Genomic DNA, 23,148 nt, shown 5'->3' with positions numbered 1-23,148 from the left:
ATCTGGTCACCCTAAGGTAGGCCTCCTCCTCCTCCTCCAACCCTAACATGGTGTAGGTGCCTAACACCGAGAGAGGGTTTGCAGCTGAGAATCCCAAGAAGAGGGAGGAGCCTCCCTCCAGCCTGGATTTAGGCATTGGTCTCTGTGAGAGGGGCGGAGCCCAGCACAGACACCTCCCCTAAGCATCTCCCATTGGCCAGTTTATGCTTTTGTGGATCCTATTGTAAGGTACCTCTCTCTCCCCATGTATTGTAAAGGCAGCTGAGACACTTAACGCTTTGTGAATCCCAGTGATTTTTTAGACACCAAAAGTTGGTGTGGCAATGGTCAGTGTTCCAACACCTTGGTTACTTTGTGAATCTAGCCCTTAGGAGCTTAAGGGCAGAGCTGCACTCCAAAACTGCAGCTGTGACGCTGTAGTGTTTCTGTGGAGATGCTACATGTGCTTGACGGGAGGGCTTCTCCCATCAGCATTGGTACTCCGCCTCCCTGAGAGACTGTAGCTATGTTGATGGGAGAAGCCCTCCCGTTGACATAGCACTGTCTACACTGGGGGTTAGGTCGGTTTAACTGCTTCACTCAGGGGATGCGGCTTTTACACCCCTTAGCAACCTAGTTGTACCAACCTAATTTCCTAATGTAGAACTGGCCTAAGTGCCTACATCCCTTTTGAAAATGGGACTTAGGCTCCTAACTTAAGCTTCTTTTGGAAATTTCACCCTTAGAGACTTTTTTTTTTTTTTATTAAATCCTAGGTCTCCACGAGGCCTTTGTGTAAAATTTGTAAACTTTGCAGAGTTCTGATAGGTCCTAAATAAAAGTCATACCAAGTAAATTAAAAAATCAACACACTATCTTTGCAAAAATAGTGAAAGTCCATCTTGAAGATACCAGAATAAATCATATTTTTAAGATATGATGCGGCAAAAAGAAAAAAAGTTAAAAAACTTTTTGAAAAGTGCAAACCTTTGATTTTCAAATCACCGTCTGATGAATTCCTTGTCCCATTTCTACCAAACAATACCTTTGCCACACATCTGTTTATATTTGATCTTCACTCATCTAAAGGCAGGATGGTAGATTGTACTCAAGCTACTATAAGCAGGCTCCTGATTTATGAAATTTCATTTCAAGCCATTTAGACACTCCCAAATCCTGCTCTCATCAACACAATAGAAGCTGGGAGTCACTGTTGCACCAGAAGCTTTGTGTTTATTAATTGGACTTGCCTCATGGCCCCTGGTCAATCAGTGGAATCCTGAACTATATTCTGTAGTTTTGTGGCATCCGTTAGGTGTAGGGAAGGTGATATAACCTCTGTATAGGACATTTTTGAGACCATAACTGGAATGCAGTGTCCAGTTACAGTTGATATTAGAAAAGTTTCTAAGAGCTATAACTACGATATGAGGACTAGAAAACCTGCCTTACAGTGAGAGACTTAAGAAACTCAATTGATTTAGCTTATCAAAAATAAGGTTGAGAGGTTACTTGATCATAGACTTAGCATTTCTACCCATTACCTCCTCTTTTCCAAACTAAATATACCCGGTTCCTTCGGCTTTTGCTCATATAGTTTGCATTCCATCCCTTCGATCATCTTTGTCACTCGGCTCTGGATCTTTTCCAGTTTCTCTACACCCTCTAAATACATTTAGTGACCAAAATTAGACACAGTACTCCAGCTTAGGCCTAACCAGCACTATTATCTTCCCTGACTTGCATGTTATGTCTCTGTTAATGGAACCTAAAATTGCATTTGCTTTTTTTGCAACTGCATTGCACTGCAGATTCATGTTGAGGTTGTGATCCACCACAGCTCCCAGATCCTTCTCAGCAGTGCTGCTACCAAGCCAGTTATCCCCCTTTCTGTATTTGTGCATTTGATTTTTCTTCCCTACGTGTAGCACCTTACACTTTGTTGAATTCTATTTTGTTATCTATAGCCCAGTTCTCCAATTACCAAGATCCCTCTGAATTTTAGCTCTAGCCTCCAAAGTGTTGGCAACCTCCCTAGCTTTGTGTCATCTGTAAACTTGATCAGTATGCTCCTATTCCTACATCCAGGTCATTAATAAACATGTTAAATAACACCAGACCCAGAACAGATCCATGTGGAACCCTACTTGAGACCTCCCTCCAATCCAACATCAGTCTATTAATGTCCGTTAATCAGTCCATTGGAATGGCTATCTCATTACAAGAAGTAATTCTCACCTCCTAATCAAATGGTTGTGAATAGGCCTCAACTACTTCCCCATTGCTGTTCCTTAAACTTGGATGTATATATATACCTGCCATTTGATTTCTATTTCTTGCATCTCACGAAGTGGGTTGCAGCCCACGAAAGCTTATGCCTACAAAAATTAAATTTGTTAGTCTTTAAAGTGCTACAGGACTCTCGTTGTTTTAGTCCATTAATAGTTACTCTTTGTTTTCAGTTGTTTAACCAGTTATGTATCCACTTAATGGTAGTTCCACCGAGCCTGCATTTCTCCAGTTTACTTATCAGAATGTCATATGGGACGGTGTCTAAAGCCTTGCTGAAGTCCAGGTATATTATGTCCACCGCACCCACCCTATTCGCCAAACCAGTTATCCTGTCAAAGAAAGAAATCAATCTGGTTTGGCATGATTTGTTCTTAGTAAATCCATGCTGGGTGTAGTGATCACCCCTTCATCCTCCAGGTATTTTCAAATTGAATGTTTTATACATGGCTTTAATAGCTTCCAGATATCGAAGTCAGGCTGACTGATCTATAGTTCCCCAGCATCTCCTTTTCCCCCTTTTTAAAGATGGACACTATGTTAACTCTTCTCCAGTCTTCTGGGACCTCTCCTGTCATCCATGAGCTTGCAAATATTACTGCCAGTAGCTTTGAGATTTTTTTCAACTAATTCCTTCAGCACCCTCAGGTGAATAGCATCCAGCCCCTGAGGATTTGAATTCATTCAAATTGGTCAGAAGATCTGATGTGTTTACAGGTGATCGCTGTTTATAAGTGGGCATAAAATTTCTGATAGGAAGCTGAAGCTAGAACAAATCAGACTACAAATATGGTACACATTTTAAACAGTGAGGGTAATTAACCATTAGACCAACTTACCAAGGGACTGTGGTGGGTGCTCTGTCACTTGAGATCTTTTAAGCTGAGAGTGGGAGTCTTTCTAAAAGGTCTGCTGTAACTGTATCAGAAGTTACAGGATTGAGGCAGGAAATTACTCAGTGAAATTCGATAGCCTATGGACGCAGGAGGTCAAGCTAGGTGATCATGAAGGTCTTGTATTTGTTTTTGGGTGGACACAGATAAGCCTCACTAACCTTAACCCTACCATTCTCCTTGTAGCTAATGTTAATGGATAACTATTCCACTTCACTGCCTGCCCATTGGCCTACGCCTAAACCAGCCATACCTGTCATTAAAGTCCATGTTCTAAATCCTAAAAGAATGTGTATGGAAATTTGCCAGAGCAGTTGCTGCCTCTACTGCCACTATCTTCCCTTCATGAACATTTTTCTGATTGAAAAGGAAAAGCTGCCCCATATACATGCAGCAAGGAATACGCAAACACAGCTGAAGATAGCTGGATAGTGTCCATACCGGACAGATACCAGTCTAACGATCTGTGGAGAGAGATTCATAGGTTTTTAAGGCCAGAAGGGATCATTGTGATAATCTAATTTGACTTCCTATATATCACAGGCCAGAGCTCCTCAACCTTTTTACTGCCCTGTTGAACAGATGACATCCTGCAGAGGCCTTCTTGGAGAGGGTATTTGCTGTCTCTTTAAAATAATTTTATTAGCCACCTACCTATCATAGGCTACAATAAAACCTGCTTTAAACAAGGCTGCTTCCAAAACGAGTGCAAGAGCCATAAGAAGGATGCTATGCCTTGGTGCATGCTGGATGTTCTCTTAGAAGGTATGTGCAGTCTTTCCCTGTTGATCCAATTTTCTGCTTAAGAAAAGACTCATTGGGGTTTTGCAGAGAATGTCAGCCTTCTCCAATGCCAGCAACAAACCTGATGAAACTGGCCAAACTATGTACCTAATCAAATCATGAGCTCCACTAACATCCAAACCCCAGGACTTGGAAATGGCACTAAAGCCCAAAACACATTGTAAGGCCAGAGCGTGTACTGATTAACAGATGTCTTGGAGCATTCGGAAGCCAACCCCCATCCCTAGGCTTCAGATCCGAGCACCAACCCAAGTCGCAATTTCAAAGCTCTGTCTATGCATCTATTTTTAGAGATCTGGTGTGGGCCCTGCTAGCCCAAGTCTGTCGATCTGGGCTGGGAGGCTCACTCCCACTCCCTCCAGAATGCTGTGTAGACGAACTCTAACAAGCCATTTGCACTCTTTACCTTAATAGTCACGCATTCAAGTACTAGGGTTGGGTCAGACCTTTCTCTGAGATCCTGCGCTGACCACGCAAAATAATATTCCGCCAAAGGGAGAAGATTTTGAAACCAAGCTAGTTTAACTGCTACTCTGGTAACTGTCTAGTGACTACTTGAACAACTTGCAAACTGTCTCAGTGAGCCATTCTATGATTTGGGAAAGTCACAAACCTGCGGCCCAATTCCAGGAGTCCCTCACTCCTCCCCAGCCCTAGGAGTCGATTCCTCTAGCCACCATTGCTCTGATAGCCTAGGAAGGTTTCTCTCTGAAGAGGAAAAAGGGCTAAGCTTGTAGCTCTTCTTGTTGCTTACAGAGTTGCTCTTTTCTCTTTTCTGACTCGGGTGGTCCTCCTCCTCTTCTCTGGTGAGTTGGTCTGTGTTGCCTTTGCCAGTTGTTGTGCCAGTATGTGACAGCAGCCTGACTCCACAGCTCCCCAACTTCCTTTGAGTTGTGGACAACACCCAAATGAGGCTGCCAGCACACACCGCGACCTGACGCGTCTGAGGCGGCAGTGGCAGATACTAATGTTCATTTCTATTCTACTACTGAAGATGGCTGGCTTCTGGTTCCTTTGTCCCAGAGGTCTTCTGCTTCATGTTACTGAATCTATTGTCCTAGTGAAAGAGGAACAGGCTCACTTGCTCTCCTCTGCGTGGCCCACAAAAATTCCAGCAGTACATCCAACAGCAGCCACACCCTGCGCTCCCCTGAGCTGCACAGGACATTGTTGGCTTTCCACGCAACCTGTTTTTTGCTCTGATTCTCAGGGCCAGGCTTTGTATCCTCATAACTATGGCTCTGTGTTTTCCCCCACAGTTATATCAGGTCTGTGAGCATTGATGGATCACTGGAAGCACTGAGGCACCTGCATTTCCACTCACCTTCTACCCCTACTGGCTTTTCCATTGTCTTTTCTGTAGGCCACTGCCTGCCTGTTCAGTGACCTTCCTCACTGCTCTGGCCACTGGCCATTTTAAACAATTAAAGACGGGGTGGAGGAATTTGCTATGCTAAATGACTTCCTCCCTTTGGGGAAAAAAGATCTTTATACCCAGCTTGATGTTGATACGACTTGGTGCCATTGCCTGACATAGTCATCGCCTTTCTATTTCCTTTGTGAAGCAAACTATTTCTGTGCATTTCCAGAAGCTCCATTATTATTTCCCCTAGTTTAACTTGACCTGTTACACATTTATTAGAAATCCATGGCACCTCCTCAGAATCCTTTGGGGGGTCTCTTCTAGGTGCTTTGCTTTAAATTCACGAAACAGAGAGTGAATTTGGTTGAAAATCTTTAATGGGTTGAGGCTTCTTTTCAGGGGGCACTGGGTGCTCCCCTCATGTAATGTTTCCTTTAGATGTTATTTCTGTAAAAAGAGAGCAGTGCAATTCCTCAGTTCTGAATTAGGGTATTTGCATTAAGGAAAAGTCTCCTGAGTAAGGTCAGACAGATTCCAAAGAAACTGCTAAGTGAAAGTATAAATCAGTCAGACATTCTCCGGAATAATGGGACTGTACGTTTTGTTGATTCTGCCATATGGTACTTGTATGTTGCTGGTTTTGCAGTGTCCCTGTAGCTGCATGGAACATGGAATCTGGTGTCACTGCACTTGTCACTACATCTATTACTGCTAAACGAGGTGCAGCGTGTTGGCTGTCAGAGCAGCCTTTAGGGTCCCCTAGTTCAGCCCCACTGCTGTGGCTGTGTCATGAGTTAGCTTAGTTGGAACTGCAGAGCGGGGCGGGCAAGGGTTTGGATTACAGCTCCATGCTCAAAGTGGTTCAGCGGTTTGTGTGTATTTGTAAGAAGAGAGTAAAAGCTTAAAAAGAAACTATTGTACACATGGAAGAGAGAGAGAGAAAATGCTGCTTTTGGAAGTGAGAGGGAGAGGATAAAGGAGTTTAGAAACATGGTAAGTAGATCTCAATGAACAGTCCCTTTTCTAGGCACAGAAATGTGGGTGTAGCTGCTGTCTGGGGTTGAGCGGGGAACCTGAGCTAAACTTAGAAAGGGAAGTTTGGGGGTTTGGGTATTTTTTACATTAAAACATATTTGAACAGAAAGAGTAAATGTAAAAAAGCCCAAGCTTGTCTATAGCTTAGCTCAGCTGGATACACTGTGCCTGGAAGGATGCAGAGCTGTTCTCAGAGAGGAGTTAGGACTGAGACATCTCATGTGGTAGCCACACAGAAACTAGAAGAGCAAGTGACTGGACTGGAGCTGAGACTTTGTGTCATTTCTCTGTATACATCCCAGATGTCAGCGTTGGTCCTTTCCCTCCTCGGTGCTTTGCAAATGCAAAGCTGTGAGTGTCTGAAGTGCTGTGTCCCGTGAGAGCACCAGGATTTTGCTATCACTTTTCCTTCACTGACTCTAAAGTTCTCACTTGTGTTTTAAAAAAACAAACCCCTCACCAAGAAGGGGTTTCTGGTTTTTGGCCTGATCTAGTTTCAGTGGGATGAGAAATTCTTGTCTTCCCTTCCCTCCCCCACTCCCAGTACACTAGGAAAACCAGACTGGGCCTTGTGGTTCGTTCTCTGATTAGGTTTGATTCCACCTGTGGCAGGAGTGTGCACATTCCCAATTCAGTAATAATGTTAACCTTCCCTATGCTGAAGTCCTACCGATCAGGAGCATGTTCCAACTGTTGCTGATTGTCCTTTACCTGGCTGGGTTTGGGTGGCCGTGTGGATTTGTTCGCACTATTTCAGAATGTCATCTTGCTTTGTATTTGGTTTCCTTGTATGTTATACCTATTTTGTAATGACTTCATTTTGGCATTAGTTATGTAGTGTCCGTCTTAGTTTAGTAATTTAGTGCATCTTCTGCCTGGTTACCATATTGTGCCTGTACGGGGAGGAACTGGAAGATCTCGTAGGACGTTTCTCCCTCTGGCTGGTCTGATACGATAGATTTTGAGTGTTGTGAGCTACTCATTCTCACAGGCTTGACCCAATGTCTAAGAGCGCAGTTAAGAAAGTGGTTGGACACAGATGCTGCAGGGAGTGCCTTTCCAACAAAGAGTCAATAAAAACACTGAGCAGGGACATCATGACCTCCAAGATGTCAAATGTCCTGTAAAAACAAACAAACTACTGAACACTCTTAAAAAGAGGGTGTGGGAGTTGCTGAAGCTAAGAGGAAGCAGAATACATTACCAGGCAAATACATCGCTTCCATCGGTGCTAATAGGAGCTTCTTTATTCTTGGAGAAGAGAACAGACTGCCTCTTAAAATGGGGACCATTTCATAAAATTCCTTCCCACACACACACAGGAGATATACACCACATTATGTCTGACCTACATCTTCCTAGAAAAAAAGCACAATTACATGGTCAAAAAGGTCTACACAGAATTTGTGGGCACAATTCCCTCAACTGCAGGTGCAATTACAGTACCACTTACCTGTCTTACAATCCATTTACATGTTGATTTCCCAGGATTGTATGCAGTCCCAGTCGTATATGCAAATTTCTACATTCACACATTTCTACAAATCTGACCCCAACATGTCTGAATTTGCAATTGAAGAGATTCATAGGCTTTAAGGTCAAAAGGAGCCATTTTGTTAATCTGTGCTGACTTTTTGCATAACACAGGCCGTAGAATTTCACCCAATTATTCCTGCATCTTGCTCAGTAACTTATGGTTGTACTATAGCATATCTTTTAGAAAGACATCCAATTTACCACATCCTGCCCTCTCCCCTCCCCCCCAGCAATTTGTTCCAATGACAACTTACCTTTACTTTAAAAAAAAATCTCACATCTTATTTCCTGTTTGGCAATAAAAATCAGAAAAGTTCAGTCACTGGATCTTGTTCTGCCTTTGTCTACAAGATTAAGGAACCTTCTGCTGTCAGAAATCTTCTCCCCATGTAGATGCTGGTAGACTGATCAAGTCACCTCTTAAACTTCTCTTTGTTAAGCTAAATTGTTTGAGCTTCCTAGTTTCTCACTGTAAAGCAGGTTTTCCAGACCTGGAATCATTCCTGACATTCCTGGAATCATTCCAGTTTTTTCTGAACTGGTTAGATAAATAAATAGACATCCTTAAAAACAGGTCTACCGAATGCTGCGCTTCGCAGGGGTTCCATGCACCTCCACAACCTTAACGTCGGGTACAGCGCACAAAAGATGGATTCAGGAAACAACTTGGCCCGACACTTGGATTGCATGATCCAAAGCTTTGGAATAAAGTAACAGACACTATTTATTGGACTATCTATTATATTGGACTAATTCTAAAAGCATTTTTACAACCCAGCAATTTATCATCTTTGCTATGAAGCTGACCTAAGAACTTTATTTTTATCTGTGTATGTATAATGATCTTTTAACCGTTACTCTTTTTCCTTTTTTTAAAAGAAATATTAGTTTAGTTAAAAGCATTAGTTATAAGCGTGTATTTGGATAAGGTCTGAAATAGTCATTGACTTGGTGGGTAATGTGTCCAGTCCTTTGAGAATGGTAGAATTTTTTTTTACATATGATGGATGAAGATTTTCAGTAATCTCCAACATATTTGACTTGATTGGCTGGGTGAGAGCCTACCGTTGAATTGTTTCAAGAGAACTGTGTTTTTGATTTCTAAATGACCAGTAAGATGCTGTAGAAACAGTTTGTTGCTGGCTTGGAGAATCTAATTTTTGGACTTAACCAACCAGTTTATGGGAATTGCCTGTCCCCTTCTTTGCAGTTCGCCCTACCAGAGCAGTCTCAGCGAGGCCAATGTTGCTGTAGCATTAAGAAGAGGTAGGTTGTGCAAAGGGCTTTCGTATGATCAGATTCAGAGAAATGAAGAAAAGAGGGGAAGGGAACTCCCAAGCAGTGGAGCTAGAAGAGAGGGAATGCAGCAGTTAGAAATGGCAGTGGCAAGGTGATTCACAGGAAGGAGATTGTGAACGGATGAATGAACGGAGCATGAAGGTTGGAAGTGATGAAGGAAAACAGGAACTGGAGAGATTCTGGTGCCAGTATGAAATGTAAGAGTGGAGGTTTTAAAGTGGCAGTGGATGACTAGGAAACCAGCGAGGGGAGTGTGAATAAAAATGAGATGTGCTGTGCAAGATTTAGGGCTGACTGAAATTTTCTGGAGAGAGGAGTCTGGGATGGGACTGCAGATGGCATTGTACAAATGGAGACAGGCACGTATATTGATGTGGGCCAGGCTGTCCACTGTCTCCAAAGTAAGCCTGAAAAGCATCTATAAAATTTCCTGCCCTCTAACCTAGCTAGCCACAGTTTTAGGTGCATATTTTTTCTTCTGGGATGGAGTCTGCTATTTTTAGCTTACTCTAACATATGGCCTATCATGCACATCTTAATTAGGGACTTTGCAGATGCAGCTCTCATGGAGCAACTGGGAGAGAAGAGATGGCATGTTAAAGGACCAGGGGGCAGTAGGAAGGAGTGTGCTCACTCTGGGATGTCTGGTGCACTCACACATTGAACAGTTCCGCTAGAGCAGGGCTGTTGAAGAGTTGCACATTTTGACAATCTTCTAAATTGTGCTTTAGCCCTTTGTATTCCCACATGAAGCATCCGGGAGCCGATATTTGAAAACACTGGCACCCTGAGTTTTTTCCAGTGTGAATAAATGTCTGTGCTTGTAAAGAGCCAAGGTGGGTGAGGTAATATTATTTTATTGGCCCATGTGCTTGTAAAGCAATTGTGGTGCATTATGAGGTGCTGGAGTGCGTAGTGTGCTTGGCAAACGCGTGTGTGCATGCCAACTCTATTAGCCTAGGCTTACAAAGCCATACAGCATGGGATAAGAGGCAGCATCGTCCAGTGGCTAGTAACCTTGATTCCTATTCCTGGCTCTGCCACAGACTTCCTGTGTGACCGTGGGCAACTCACTTCCCCTCGCCTGGCCTCTGTTTTCCCTCCCACTCTTTGTCTGTCTCTGCTGTTCGCACTGCAGACTTATTTGGGGCAGGGACTGTCTCCTCCTGGCAGAGGCAACTGTCAGTGATCAGGATGTCGGCTGTGACAGTTGAGGTAGCAGCTGATGGCCGTCGGGCAGTCAGTTTCTTCACAGTAGTGTGGTAGACCTGGCGGACAACCTAACTGGATGGAGTTTCCCAACCGAGGATTGGGAAAACTGAAAATACAGTCAATCTGTGAGGGGAGCTGGATGTTCCCTTCCTCTCTGGCTCTCTATGCCCCCCTTTTTCTCTCTCTTCCCTTTCAACTGTCTCCCCACGGGAGGGGATACCTCCTGTCTCCAAGGTGTCTGGTCTTGGATAGAGAGCCAATCAGAGCTCCCCTCTTTTGAGACATATGGGACTGCTGCTTTAGTTCCTTCTCTCCAGCCTCCTCTCTGCTTAAGGGAGGGTCACCTGGCAACGGGGCAGCAATGCTTTTGGGATGTAATGATAGGTCCTGGTTGGGCCCAGGTAAGTTTCACAGCCCACCTTGGTTGGGAGGGTTACACTATATAGTCTAGATTCAGAAGATAAGGGCTGGAGAAAAGGGCTAAAACAAGACCCGAAAGGGCAGGGACTGAGGCTGTTTGGGTGGCTTTGTTTGGTTTGAATCTTGCTTTTTTTAAGTCAATAAAGAAAATCCCCGCGCCAAGGACTGGAGCTGTGCAGTTGCATGGAGCATGATTTCACCTTCCCCAGCTGGTGGGTCCACCTACCAGTTTACGGGGGTTTCCCCATGGTCCAGAGCGATGCACGTGGCTCTTGTGAACTCAGCTGGAGGTCAGGGTTATCCACACGGGTGCCTAGTAGTAGGGATTCCAAGGGCCAAGTCATGGATGATTGCACACGTGGTGCACAAGGCAGGAGTATGTCACCTGTGATTCTCCTGCAGGGCCCTTATCTGCCTAGTTATCTCCTTTAATGCCAGTCTTCTTATGGGTTTTGATGGACAGGCCTGGGTTCATCTGGATCCCACCTGCAGCTCAACAGGGTATAATTTCCTTATTCTCTTCCCATATGAATTTACTTTGCGGTGCCCCAACCCCTTGTTCCTTCCTGGCAGGGTCACCAGGGCAGCTTGGAAGGAAAATTTTAACCACAGGGTAACCCCCGCTTACTTGCCAGGTGGTTGGAGATGCCCAAGGAATAACACAATTGCACACAGGATAGTCAATGGTGTAACTGGACTGAACAGGAAGTAAATACAACAAAACAACCGGGTGAAACATTACTCTCATAGTCACTGGTCCCCTCCCCATTCTAATAATACCCATGAATTTCCCCAGTCATGTGCCCCGACAGAGCAAGAGTAAAATGTAGTGGCCCGTTAGTCCACGTACTTCGTAGGGGCCGGTAACAATGCTGTCTTCTCTAGCAGCAATAAGCAATTTGGCTGACTGGGTTTATTAGAGCTCCAAAGACTAGCATGTGAGATAAGATGGTCAGTCCCTCCACAGGTTTAATAGGCAGCAGGTAATAAAATCCCCAAACCCTTCCTCCATGGCCTGAGGACACAGCTCAGGGAGCAGGAGTGTCCCACAAAAAATTTCCCCAACTAACTAAAAGATGGCGCACTCCAAACTCCCCAGGTGATCATCAGGCTCAGAGATGGAGCTGGACTCCTCAGAGACTGCAGAAGGGCCAACAATCATTGCTGGCAGGGTCCTCTTCATGCAGAAGTCAGGCTGCTTTTGTTCCCGAGGTTTCCTCTCACCACAAAGGGACACAGGGATCAAGGTGCAAATTATAATAACTCTACTAAAAATCCCCACTCCTGATCGCCTGCCCAGCGCTCAGATACACTCCCAGCAAGCTGGCAGCCTTGGGCAAGCAGCCAGAGCAAGTTTATCTAGGAATTGGAGATCTAACTCAGCCTGGCTGGGAGTGGGGGGCGTTCACCCAACAAAACTCTATACAGGGGGAGTCACCTGGAAGAGGGAAAGGACCAGGCTTAGGGACATTGCTGCCAGGTCCCTTCAGGCCAGTTCTCAGGGAACCCTGCATGCCCCCTGGGACTCACGAACTCACCACGCAGTCAGTCCTGCCCTTTTAGTGCCTGGCTCCATTTGACAGTACGCTGTCACTCAGACACTGCCCCTGTCCTGAGCAGGCAGCTGGCAGCCATCCAGGCACCCTGCAAGCCTCCCCCACGCCAGCAGGGCCCCCTTGCTGGAAGCAGCATCATTCTCTGCTTTCTTGCTCTGGGTTGCCCAGCAGAGGCTGAGTCTGCCCTGGGCCTCCCCAGCCTCTCCCTGAGCTATCAGCCCACGCAGAGCCAAGGAGCCAGGTGAGTGCCAGTGGGGTTGCACTGCTTACCCCGCTGGCTGTGATGTGGTTCCTGGGACAGCTCAGAATAGTCTAGTGGTGTACAGTGTTTAGGCTGCTGCAGCTGGCTGGTGCCTACAGCAATAAACAGCACTGTGCAAAAATAGCGACGTTCGAATATGAACAGAGCTGCCGCGTAAACCTGTGTCAAGTTAAACAAGACACAATTAGAGCTCCTGCCTGCTGCACCAACCTGAAGCTCCCTCGTACAAATTCAGGGTGCAAGATTCTCTGCCCTGGCTGTCCTCTTTGTGCCACTCAGGTGGCGCACAGGGCATGGAATGTAAGAATGGCCTTATCTTCTTTGTGGGGGATTCTCCCAGAGCCAGAAGGTCCCAACAGGGAGCTGACATGGGGTCGCCATCTCCGTCTCCATCTCACCTTGTCCCCCGGCACTCAGAGGTAGCTCAGGCTGCATTGCGCAGCAGGGAAGCAGTGTGGCCGGACCACAATGCTCTCTAGCTACCCTCTGCTGGGCGCAGTCCCTTGAGGGCCATTCTTGGCTGGCGCAGCTCTCATGCTTTTATTCAGGCTGGGCAGAGGATGAGAGAACCATAGCTGAGCCCCTGTCGTCCTCTTCACTACCGCACCAACCGAAACACTGGGCCCACAGTTTCTACAAGGAGTTTATCTAGCACTTCAGAGGATGCTGCACACACAGTTCTGGGCTCACAGAGGGTTTTGGTGACAAACTGCGGCCGCTCTGACCAATAAGTATAAAGTTGCTTTTCAAACATACATGAACATGCTGCACTATAGCAGTCATGGCTGCTTCCAGTATAATTAAACATTTCCAAATGTGGCCACTGGTTTGGGGTGCTTCCGTGTTTGGGAACTTTAATCACCGTAAATGTCTCAGGTTGGGCACCCACAAACTGCAGCACCCAAAATCACTGGCCACTTCTGAAAAATTGGCTACTTACAATAACCCCCCGGACCTAGCGGGATTAGGACATTTCCCTGCTAGTACAGCAAGATTCTGGAGTTCTGTTCTTCACACCCTGTAGTCCACAGCCAGAACTAGCCACCACTCTGCCAAGAGGGCCAGCCTAGCAGTGCTGTGACAGCACAAGTTCCAGCGTGCTGCTTCTGGGACCCTGCCCCAGCAATGAAGAGAACATCTACCTGTGCAGGGGGCAGGGCTCCAGTCTCCAGCAAAAAAGGCAAAGGAGAGGATCAGTCAGGGGCCCTCAGTGTGCAAAATAAACAAGGACCATGATTAGCTGTTTACACCCCTACTCCTCCCTCCCTCATTTTCCTGACAAATGGTGTGGCAGTTGCACCGTGGGGGCATCTCTCTGCATGTGGACTGGCTCACACTGGAAATAATCACTGACTATTGAGGGGAAGGATAGGCCAGTGGGTAGGGTGCTAGCCCAGCTCTGCCACAGATTCCTGGTGTGCCCGTGACAATGTCACTTCATTTGTGCCTCAGTTCCCCACCTGAGTAATGGGGATAATGGCTCTGCTCTGCCTCTCAGGGGCAGCTAAGGAGAAATGCACTGTGAGGTGCTCAGGTACTACGGGAATGGAGGCCATATAAGTACACTTAGCAAATAGATAACGGTGCTTCCTCAGTTCTGCGTTGGGAATGTTTATTTCCTTTCTTGCTTAGCTGGCTTGGCGGGGCCTAGACTGTAATTCCAGATCGCTCGCAGGAGGCAGTCAGCAAGAAGGTGAAATGTAGATTAATGTAATGAAATGTAGATTAAATAGGGCAGTTTACTGAGGAAATGCCCAATGCTGTCTCAGGGGACAGCACTGATGGGCACTGAATTTGCATGGAGCTGCCCATGTTCCTCATTTGTGTAAAGTTGGGGAGATGCTGTGTGTTCTTGTCTCTAGCTCAAACTGTGTCACATAGCGCCCGTGAGCTGTGCCGGGATATTAGTGTATCACAGTGCTCTGGCTGACACCATGTCTTCCTACACGGGGGCTCTGGTAGCAGCTCCAGGCTGAGAGGAGCAAAGGATGGCTCTGAATGGAAAACATAATCTTATTGCGATCCTTCAGTTGTATTTCTCCTTGGGGTGGAAAGGAAATGGCAATGGGAATCACAAAGATCCTTAAGTATCAGGGATCCTCTTTTTTTTTGTTTCTGTGCCAAAGCAATGAGTGAAATGCTGGACCACAGACAGACAATGCGTGGAAAGCTTTAATCCAGTGCACATGGAGATAAGGTGAAAACATCTCCTCTAACATGTTGAAAATAACTATTTGTGCTCCTAGTAACCATAACAATAGTGGCTAAAGTCAGGCAAAATTTGGACAGGTGACATGCAAACTTACTTCACATAACTCTCTTCTAATGCACCTCAGTCTGGACTTGCAGGATGCACTGCTATTTGTGCTCAGCTCCCCCATAGCTGTGTCAATGCATATCAGTGTTAACCCGCATCATGTTCTGCTAGTCCAGCCGTAGGAGAATGTGAGAAAGACAGATTTTTTTTCTCAAGTGCATAGTGGTTTTGTGTGTAATATTATTGGAAGTTGTCAGGCAGTGCTATTCTATTGAATACATGATCTGTTGATAATTCTGTTGAATACAGTATAATCAGTTAATCTTAGCAGAACGTATGCATATTTTCAGTTGTGGTGCATTTCTTTGTAGAAGCAGTTTATCTCACTATTGAAGTCCATTTCCTGCCTAAACTCTCTTGACATTTTTTCTTTGGTGCTGCATTAACATCTACTGAGCCTACAAGGTGTACCCCTCTTGTGACCTCAAATGTAAAACAGTATGTGAAAGTTCATAAGATGTTACGATAACCCTGAAAAATAGGTGAAATTGTTCCTGACATTAAATGTTATAAGAAGTGCAAGAGAGCCAGACAAAGATGCTGTATCTGGTCTAAATCAAAAAACCCATGTTACTATACTCCAAGGACTGTTAAAATTATGCTTGGTAAAAACATGGAACCAGTTGTAATAGACCAAAATTGGTGTGGTGGATATTAGACCTAATTGATGGACGACTTAATGAGGATGAAATGAACTATGCCACCCACTTTTTCCCTTTTTGGGGTTTCTTATAAAGAGAATTTGAAGAAAAAAAAAAAAAAAGTTCAGTTCAGTTCTTTTTGTCATCTTCCATCCCACCTTGCGTTTTAACTCACCTCGCCTCATCTCGTCTTCCCCCAGCTCATCCCCTGAACTTCCAGAACTGCAACACAGAGCTCTTCTTCAGGTGGTTAAGAGCTCTCTGTAAGCTCAAAAACTTGCTTCTGTTGGTCAGAGACTGGTCCAATAAAAGATATTCCCTCACCCACCTCGTCTCTGTAACATCCTGGGACTAACATGGCTACAACAACACTGCAAATCACATTATCATGACATCCAATCCTCAGCCCATCAGTGGGGATATCAAAGTGCCAGCGCTGCATAGGCACATGAGATCCTGTATTGTCTTCCCTTCCCTTGTTGTGTTATTTTTCTGCCCCCTTTCTTTCCTGCTAGCCTCTCTCTCACTCTTAGCTGATTTCAGGATTCAAGGAAAAGCCATGCAGTATTCATCCAAGCCTGCCTGATCTAAAAAGAAAAGATCCAATCAGATGACACCCCTAACCAGATTGTAAACCAGAGTCCATTCAGGAGGTGTTGTGGTTGACTTGACAGCCAGAGCATCCACTTATAACTAACCAGCAGACCAGTGTTCCAAGAACATCATCAAAAACTATTTCACCCACCTTTTCTATCCTGTCTCTTCTGCACCTTGTGTCTGTTTACTAAAAACAGGATGAGCAAATTCGCTGTACACATCAGGACTGAGTAAAATTAACCTCTTTCCTTTTCAGCAAAGAAAGTTCTGAAAATAAGAAATTTTTCTTCCAAAAGGAGAAAGACTCTAATATTTTGCCTCCAAAAGGAGAAAAACTTTCAACATTTTAACTAAATTTGTTTTACATAATCACTCAACCACAGTTTCAGTATAAATACCTGCATTAATTTCTTATTTTTTCTTGTACTTAATCAAACTTTTAATTTAAATGAATGTTTTAAGTGTTTGCTAAGTAACCAAGTGAAACCAAAGCCTCTGTTTAAAATAACCCTGAACCTACCTATCACTGTTTAATGTTAGACAGTGAAAGCATTTCTAAATGCCTTCAACTCTTTGCCTTTGAGATCAATATTCAGACAACACCCCTACAGGATACATCAACTCACAACTAGGGTTGCCAGCCCTTCAGGATTGTCCTGGAGCCTCCAGAGATTAAAGATTAATCTTTATTTAAAGATTATGTCATGGGATGCGATGGAACCTCCAGGAATATGTCCAGCCAAAATTGGCCACCCTAACTCACACAAGCAAACGACAGTATTGCATAGTTTCAAAACACGATATGTGATGTGAACACGTTTGCCAAAATCTAGGCTGAGACCAACAAACTTACAACTACACCAAAGCCAGCATTTAATACTGCATAAGGGCCCTGTTGTGTTTATGAGGCATAGTCCTGAGAGGGAGACAGTGAGAAGAGACGCTGCCCAGGGAGACGTTCAGGAAAGACTATGCATTAAAACAGCGGGCTCACTCTGCTCTTCATGCCTAGGCAGCTCTAGCGGCAGACTGTGTGAGGATGGGGAGACAACTCTGTCCTGCCTTCTTGCGCTCTTTGGGGTGGCTTGCATCCCAAGGGGTGCTAGGAGAAAGCAATCCTTCTGCTACCCCAAGCCCAGAAAGTCCATTTGTGCCTTTCCCTTGCATTGGGAAGCCAAGGAAGGGAGAAGGCTCCTTGCACCCTGAAGCCCTGCACACCTGCACCAGGGCCAGATGTATTTTAGCTTAAAGCCTATGCATGCTGCACAGCAATTGTGTGGAGTGCCATAGTGGTACTGACTTGGACGGCTGCAAGCTCTAGAGAAGCTTTCTTTCCAAGTAACCATGGCGAGGACAAACATTTAGCAGGTGCCTGTCCCTGTCAGAAGGAAGAGGTCTGGCTTTGCTGCTGGGGTGACCATTATCCGCACAGCGTATCTTCATTGTGAGGCAAGAGATTAATGTCACCGTGAAATTTCTGGAGGCTTTTAAAGGAGAGGACAAAGCAACAATAGCCACTAACAACAACAGATAAGGCACCGGAGAGAAAGAAAATTTTCTGGGCCAAGCTGGTGCCCAAATACAGGTTTCCAAAAGGATGCTCTGATCCCAGGCAGCCTAATCAAATGGCCAGTTAACAAAATGCAGGATCACCCACTGTAAGAGGATAATTGCTGAGCCTCACCTCTTGCCTAGCCCTTGCTGTGGATGGTCCCCCAGAATCTGAGGTTTAATTTTAAAAAATCACGCTCCTAGCTCTCTTGGTCGTGAGGAAAACCTTGCACATAGAATTTGAGTAGCTGATACGATGACATCTGCCTGAATCTACACTTGAAACAACAGCCCTGCAGGAGTCCCCTCGTGGTGTCCTTAACTCCCATTCCAAGAGAGCACAATGTAAATATTAAACATTAACTATTTCACTGCTAATCATTTTAGTAGAACCACTCACAGAATATAATTATTCCAATCCTACATTGCACCAGAAACCAATAATCCCAACTGGCCCCTGTCCTGAAGCCAAGACTTTCAGTGGCTCCCTGACAAAAGAGCAGCCACCACAAATGTGTGGGATAAAAGAATTGAAAATGTAAGGCCAGCACAAAACGAATTGGATATGGCAGTAATGCTCAGAGGCTACTGCACTCATTAGATCACTAGCAGAGTAATGGGCTGCTGGACTAGTTAATCATTTTCATATTTATCTGATTAAAATCCTCTATTTTAACATTGGCTTCAGAATCCTAGCCAGTTTTCTCCAGAGGCTGTACATGAGCTGCAGAAGCCTGCAGCACAGCCCCTCTGTCTGACCCCACCTGGGGGCACAACAGTCAGGAGAGGTTTTCATTACTTCCTTTGCAGTTGTCTGGCAGAGGAGATAATACATTCACTCTCTCCCTTTAGAGATGAAGGACCCATTTCCCAAGAGTAGAGAATCAAGTAGCTTACACCAGCACCTGCTGAGATATGCGACTGACAAGCAGTGGTTGTGAGAGGCAAGGTGAGATTGCTAGAATAAGGAGGCAGCTACCAGTGGGGAGTTTGGTAGCTGGCTGATAATGAATGCATATAGCAGCACTGGGCTAAAATAGTCAAATGATGGCAGGTCTTTTGCCAGTCAGAATCTACTGAGGATCTAACAGGCATAAAGTGAATGCTGAAAATCCACCTTAAATTTGCACAACCTGTTACACTCTCAGCCAGGCACATGCTGTGGTCTCCGGGCCAAAATCTCCTCTCACTTAGACCAGTGGAACTCCACTAACTTCAGTGGCGTTGAACTGGTATAACTGAGAACAGACTGCTGTTTGCAATGTGCTGGGGAGTTTTGGAAGATTTCCACGGGACAGCTTTAATCACACTTCTGCTCTGCTGTAACTTATGTGCTCCTTTTGTGAACACCAATGGATTGGGTGGTATGAAGCAATTGTATAATATGTGATCATCCCCAGTATAACTTTATATACTGATGCGACCTGTGATCTGTACGTCCAAGAAAAGGACTACAAATAGGAAAAGGCTTAATTCTAAAGCTACAGTCTTGTTGTGTGGTTTTGGTGACTATCCAGGAGGGTTATAGTGAAGCGATATTTCTCCATAGTTTCTCAATGTATTTCTTCTTTGGCTCCATGCCCTTCTCTAGCTGGCATTCTCTCTGGGGCACTCTCAGAGCTACGTTTAAAACATTGCAGCGCCTACTGAGCTTGATGCATAGTGAATGGCTTGTGGATTCTTTCAAAGTTGTGCTGTCTCTCTGACTGTATTTACCTTTTGAACATGGTTCTTCTCATACTCTCAGGAGACTGGTATGCAGACCCGTTCCTGGATGAAGGAAAAAATGCTTGTGAATGTATTCTTCTTTGTGTTTGAGCTTCATAACCACCCACATTTTGGCATCCATCCCTTCTGTGCACAAAGATGTCTTTTAGAAATTACTACTTAAATCTCCACCCTTCTTTGATATGTATGGAAATAATGGAAACACGTGAGACTGCTTTTGTTCAAAAAGGCTATAAAGGGAGTATCTCTGGGGCTATATTTACTCCTTTCTAAGTAGGAGTTAAGTGAATGTGATCCACTCAGTTTATCACTGAGTTAACTGACTTTTTGGCATGTGTTTTTAATGCTGTATTTGAGTATGGGAAAAGTTTTCATCCAATTCATGTAAGTCCTGAACACCAGGCCCTGGGAGAAGGAAAGTTTGAGGTCACGACTATTAAGGTGTTTCTTTCTTTCCCAGCAAATTGTGATGATGCAAAGACCATAGAAAAGTTCTGACAAAGGGCTTTGTCACATTATGTATTAATGGGAAGATTTTCCAGAGAGCTCTGACTCAGCAGCGCCCCTTGTTTTCAGTGGGATTTACTGAGGGCTGAGCATGTTTGAGGTTTTCCTCTCCTCATGGCCAGATTTTTCAAAGCACGTTGGGTTCAGGTCAGGTGTTAGCCGCCAAGTTGGGTGAACCTGAGCTGTGTCTGTCTAGACAATATGTGTCATGTTGAGGTGACACAGCATTTGCTCAGTACTCAAGCAACTCAGTGGATTTAGTGGCGCGTGACTTCTGGGAGTGGAGGAGCACAAGTGGCTGCAGGAGGAGAGGGCTGGTCCCATGGGGAGGCAGCTGACATTCTCCTTCTGCTCTAGGGATGAGTTACCAGAGTGAAGGGCTCTTCTGGGCTGGTTGGGATCTACCTTGGCATGTGCTGCCACCATGCTGCCAGCTCTCTTGTCATTTGGGAGCCAGTGACAGGCACCCAGAAGGAGGGGCTCTTATGAACCAGCTGCTTCCCTAGGAGGCCAGCCCTCCCCTCTGAGGGTTGCCACTTTGGTGTATTAGTCTGATGGGGCTAGCTCCTTTCCCCTATGATGTTGTGGCACTGACATTACAATATTGTGACATTGCATCAGTATGTCATAATGCTTCATAGAGTTTAGGGCCAGAAGGGATTGTAAGATCACCTGATTTGACCTCCTATATATCACAACCCTTACATTTCACCCCGTTATCCCTTACTGAGCCTCATAACTTGTGTTTAACTAAAACATGCTTCCAGAAAGGTATTCAGCCTTGATCTGAAGATTTCAAAAGACAGCGAATCAATCACTTTCCTTGATAGTTTGTACTAATGGTTTATCACCCTCTCTGTTAAAAACTGTCTTATTTCTAATTTCAGTTTGTCTGGCTTTAGCTTCTAGCCAGTGGATCTTGTTATGTCTTTCTGTGCCGGAGAAATGCATTTAATCATGTAACACAATAATGATTTATTTAAGTGCTCGCTGATGTGAAGCTAAAGTTTCCGGCACTGCTCAGCCATTTTGCTGATGGATTATCTTTCCTTTTTAGCACAGGAGTTTTCCAATCTGCTGGAAGATGTTCCCAGATGTTGTTTGAGTTCAAGGTGTTGGATATTGTGTAAAACTTGCTGAAACTATGTAATGCATTTGTCTAAATGATGTTAACAATGAGCTGCGTGTCTGACTGAAAGCTTATGAAGTGCCATTGCTGTATCGCCAAGCTGATACAAATGAAGCCTTTTCATTTGCTCTGGTTTCCCACTTTCATTGCTCTCTGGAGATTGCTCGCAATCATTAAAGTCGCCTTCCCCTTGGTGCTAGGGCTTGGTCATAGTGATTGTGTTAGTGCTTCCTGGCATGTCACACACTGTGCTGACGTCTGGAGCTGGGAGCAAACCTAGGGTTATAATTAGTAGCAATGGGATGAAATCAAACAAGGGAATAATGTGTGCTGGATAGCAGGAAAAAAATCCTAACAGTGAAATCCGTTAGACCATAGAATCTCCTTAGACACCTCTTAACGAAAGGAATGGAAGTCCTATTATTTGTATCATTTCAAAGTGGATATGGGAATCTAGGGAGAATCCTGCACTAGCTCAGTGGAGGTGGACTTATGATCTAGAATAAGATTCCAGGAATCTCATTCTGTGTTGCTCTGGAGCCTAGAACGTCTGTTGAGTCAATGTGAAATGATGGAAGCAGCTACAAGCATGGTTGAGTGCTCTTTTGTCCTTAATACCACCAGGATGAATTATCGCTGGATTTTGTGGTCTATACACATTCAATTTTTAAGTTTTGGCTTTATACCCCTGCAGTACAGTATCTATGCCATGCCTAGAATCCGAGACCATTGTGATATCAGAGGTAACTCATCCAATCACCATTCTTACTACAGCTAATTTGCATGCAACTATTTCATTGATTGTATCTGGGAGACTCCACAGATCGGGGATTACTTGGTCCATCTGCTATGCCTGTGCACCCAACTGCCACCCACACAAATCAACACAAATCTCTTCGCACAACCCCATCAGACACAAATCAACACAACCTCCCACACGAGACTTGCAGCACAATAAGCGCAAACACACACAGCCCCTTATTCACCATACTTATGAATCCACACAAATTTCCGAGCACAATCCTCCCAAACACATATCAATACCACCACCCAGAAACAACACCACAGCCAGCACACACACTAACCCCAAACATAACTCTGAAGCCTAGAATGCCTGTTGAGTCAGTGTGAGCGATGTTCAGAACATCACCAGGTTCAGTCATTATGGGGCCTTGGGGAACCAGATGGGATGTTGGAGTCCAAAACTTTCATGGTGGTTGGACCATGATGGCTGATCAGAGGAGGAAGTGACAGCTCCATGGGGTAACAAAGAGGTGTTTCTGCGTCCCGCCAGGGGACAGCTTGGTGCATAACCCTCAGGGAGCATGTACAACATTGCTCACTACCACATAGGGCATGGAAAACAAGAGCCTCCATTTTTGGCTTTTTTTACACGCATGCCTTTATGAATTACACCTGTGTGACTGCCAGGCTTTCAGCGACCAGTGATTTAATAAATCTTATCCTGTCTCTAACGTCTGTCATTCTATCATTTGGAATATGACCGTTCATATGATACCCTATTTCAGAAATATACATATTGTCTTGAGTGTCCCACTTCACAGTAAATCTGAGGGAGCTCGTGTAGTCTGTCACTGGGCTTTTGCACTGTAATGGTGATAGGCTTTACCCTGAGCATATCACATGAGATGTTTGAAAATACAGTGCCCTTTGAGGCACCATGAATCCTTTAGAAAACAGTGGAATGTGGAACAAAAATAGCTAGGGTTAAGTTGCACTAACATTGTATAAAGATTATTAATATTATCATTATTGTCTGGGATTTCAAAAGCATGTGAGGCCTCGTCTGCACACAGAGTTGCACCACAGTAATGAAAGGTCCATTTCCATAACCCACCCAGCTGGGCTGTGAGGAGCTGCAGTTCCTCCTTCTGCCTGCTGTAGGGCACTGTGAAGCACTTCTTCAGGCCTCTTATCTTCCTCCCCTCTGGCTCCAAGCAGGCAGGAGCAGCCAGGGGGACAGAAGTTGGGGGGAACTCTGCTGGGCTTGAGGATCCCCAGTTTCCTCT

The 23,148-nt window shown here is 44.9% G+C and overlaps 1 protein-coding gene across 2 annotated transcripts in view; it reads left to right on the top strand.

Moving 5' to 3' along the window:
- PLEKHG4 (pleckstrin homology and RhoGEF domain containing G4) overlaps window positions 1-23,148 on the top strand; it is a 213,312-nt gene that overhangs the window by 47,797 nt on the left and 142,367 nt on the right. Inside the window, exon 1 of one of the 2 annotated variants that reach the window (XM_067552814.1) lies at window positions 6,166-6,321. The exons of the other annotated variant lie outside the window; for it this stretch is intronic. Within the exon in view, the coding sequence (XP_067408915.1) occupies window positions 6,319-6,321 (3 nt within the window). The 5' untranslated portion in view covers window positions 6,166-6,318. Of the gene's footprint in view, window positions 1-6,165; window positions 6,322-23,148 lie in introns of those variants that run through there. 2 annotated transcript variants of the gene reach the window in all.

This window comes from Emydura macquarii, unplaced genomic scaffold, assembly GCF_026122565.2.
Source record: "Emydura macquarii macquarii isolate MOO-44397 ecotype Brisbane River unplaced genomic scaffold, CSIRO-AGI_Emac_v2 contig_295, whole genome shotgun sequence".
In the NCBI taxonomy this organism is placed as follows: Eukaryota; Metazoa; Chordata; order Testudines; family Chelidae; genus Emydura; species Emydura macquarii.
The sequence above is the reverse complement of the archived record's forward strand: the minus strand, read 5'-3'. Positions and strand labels throughout refer to the sequence as shown.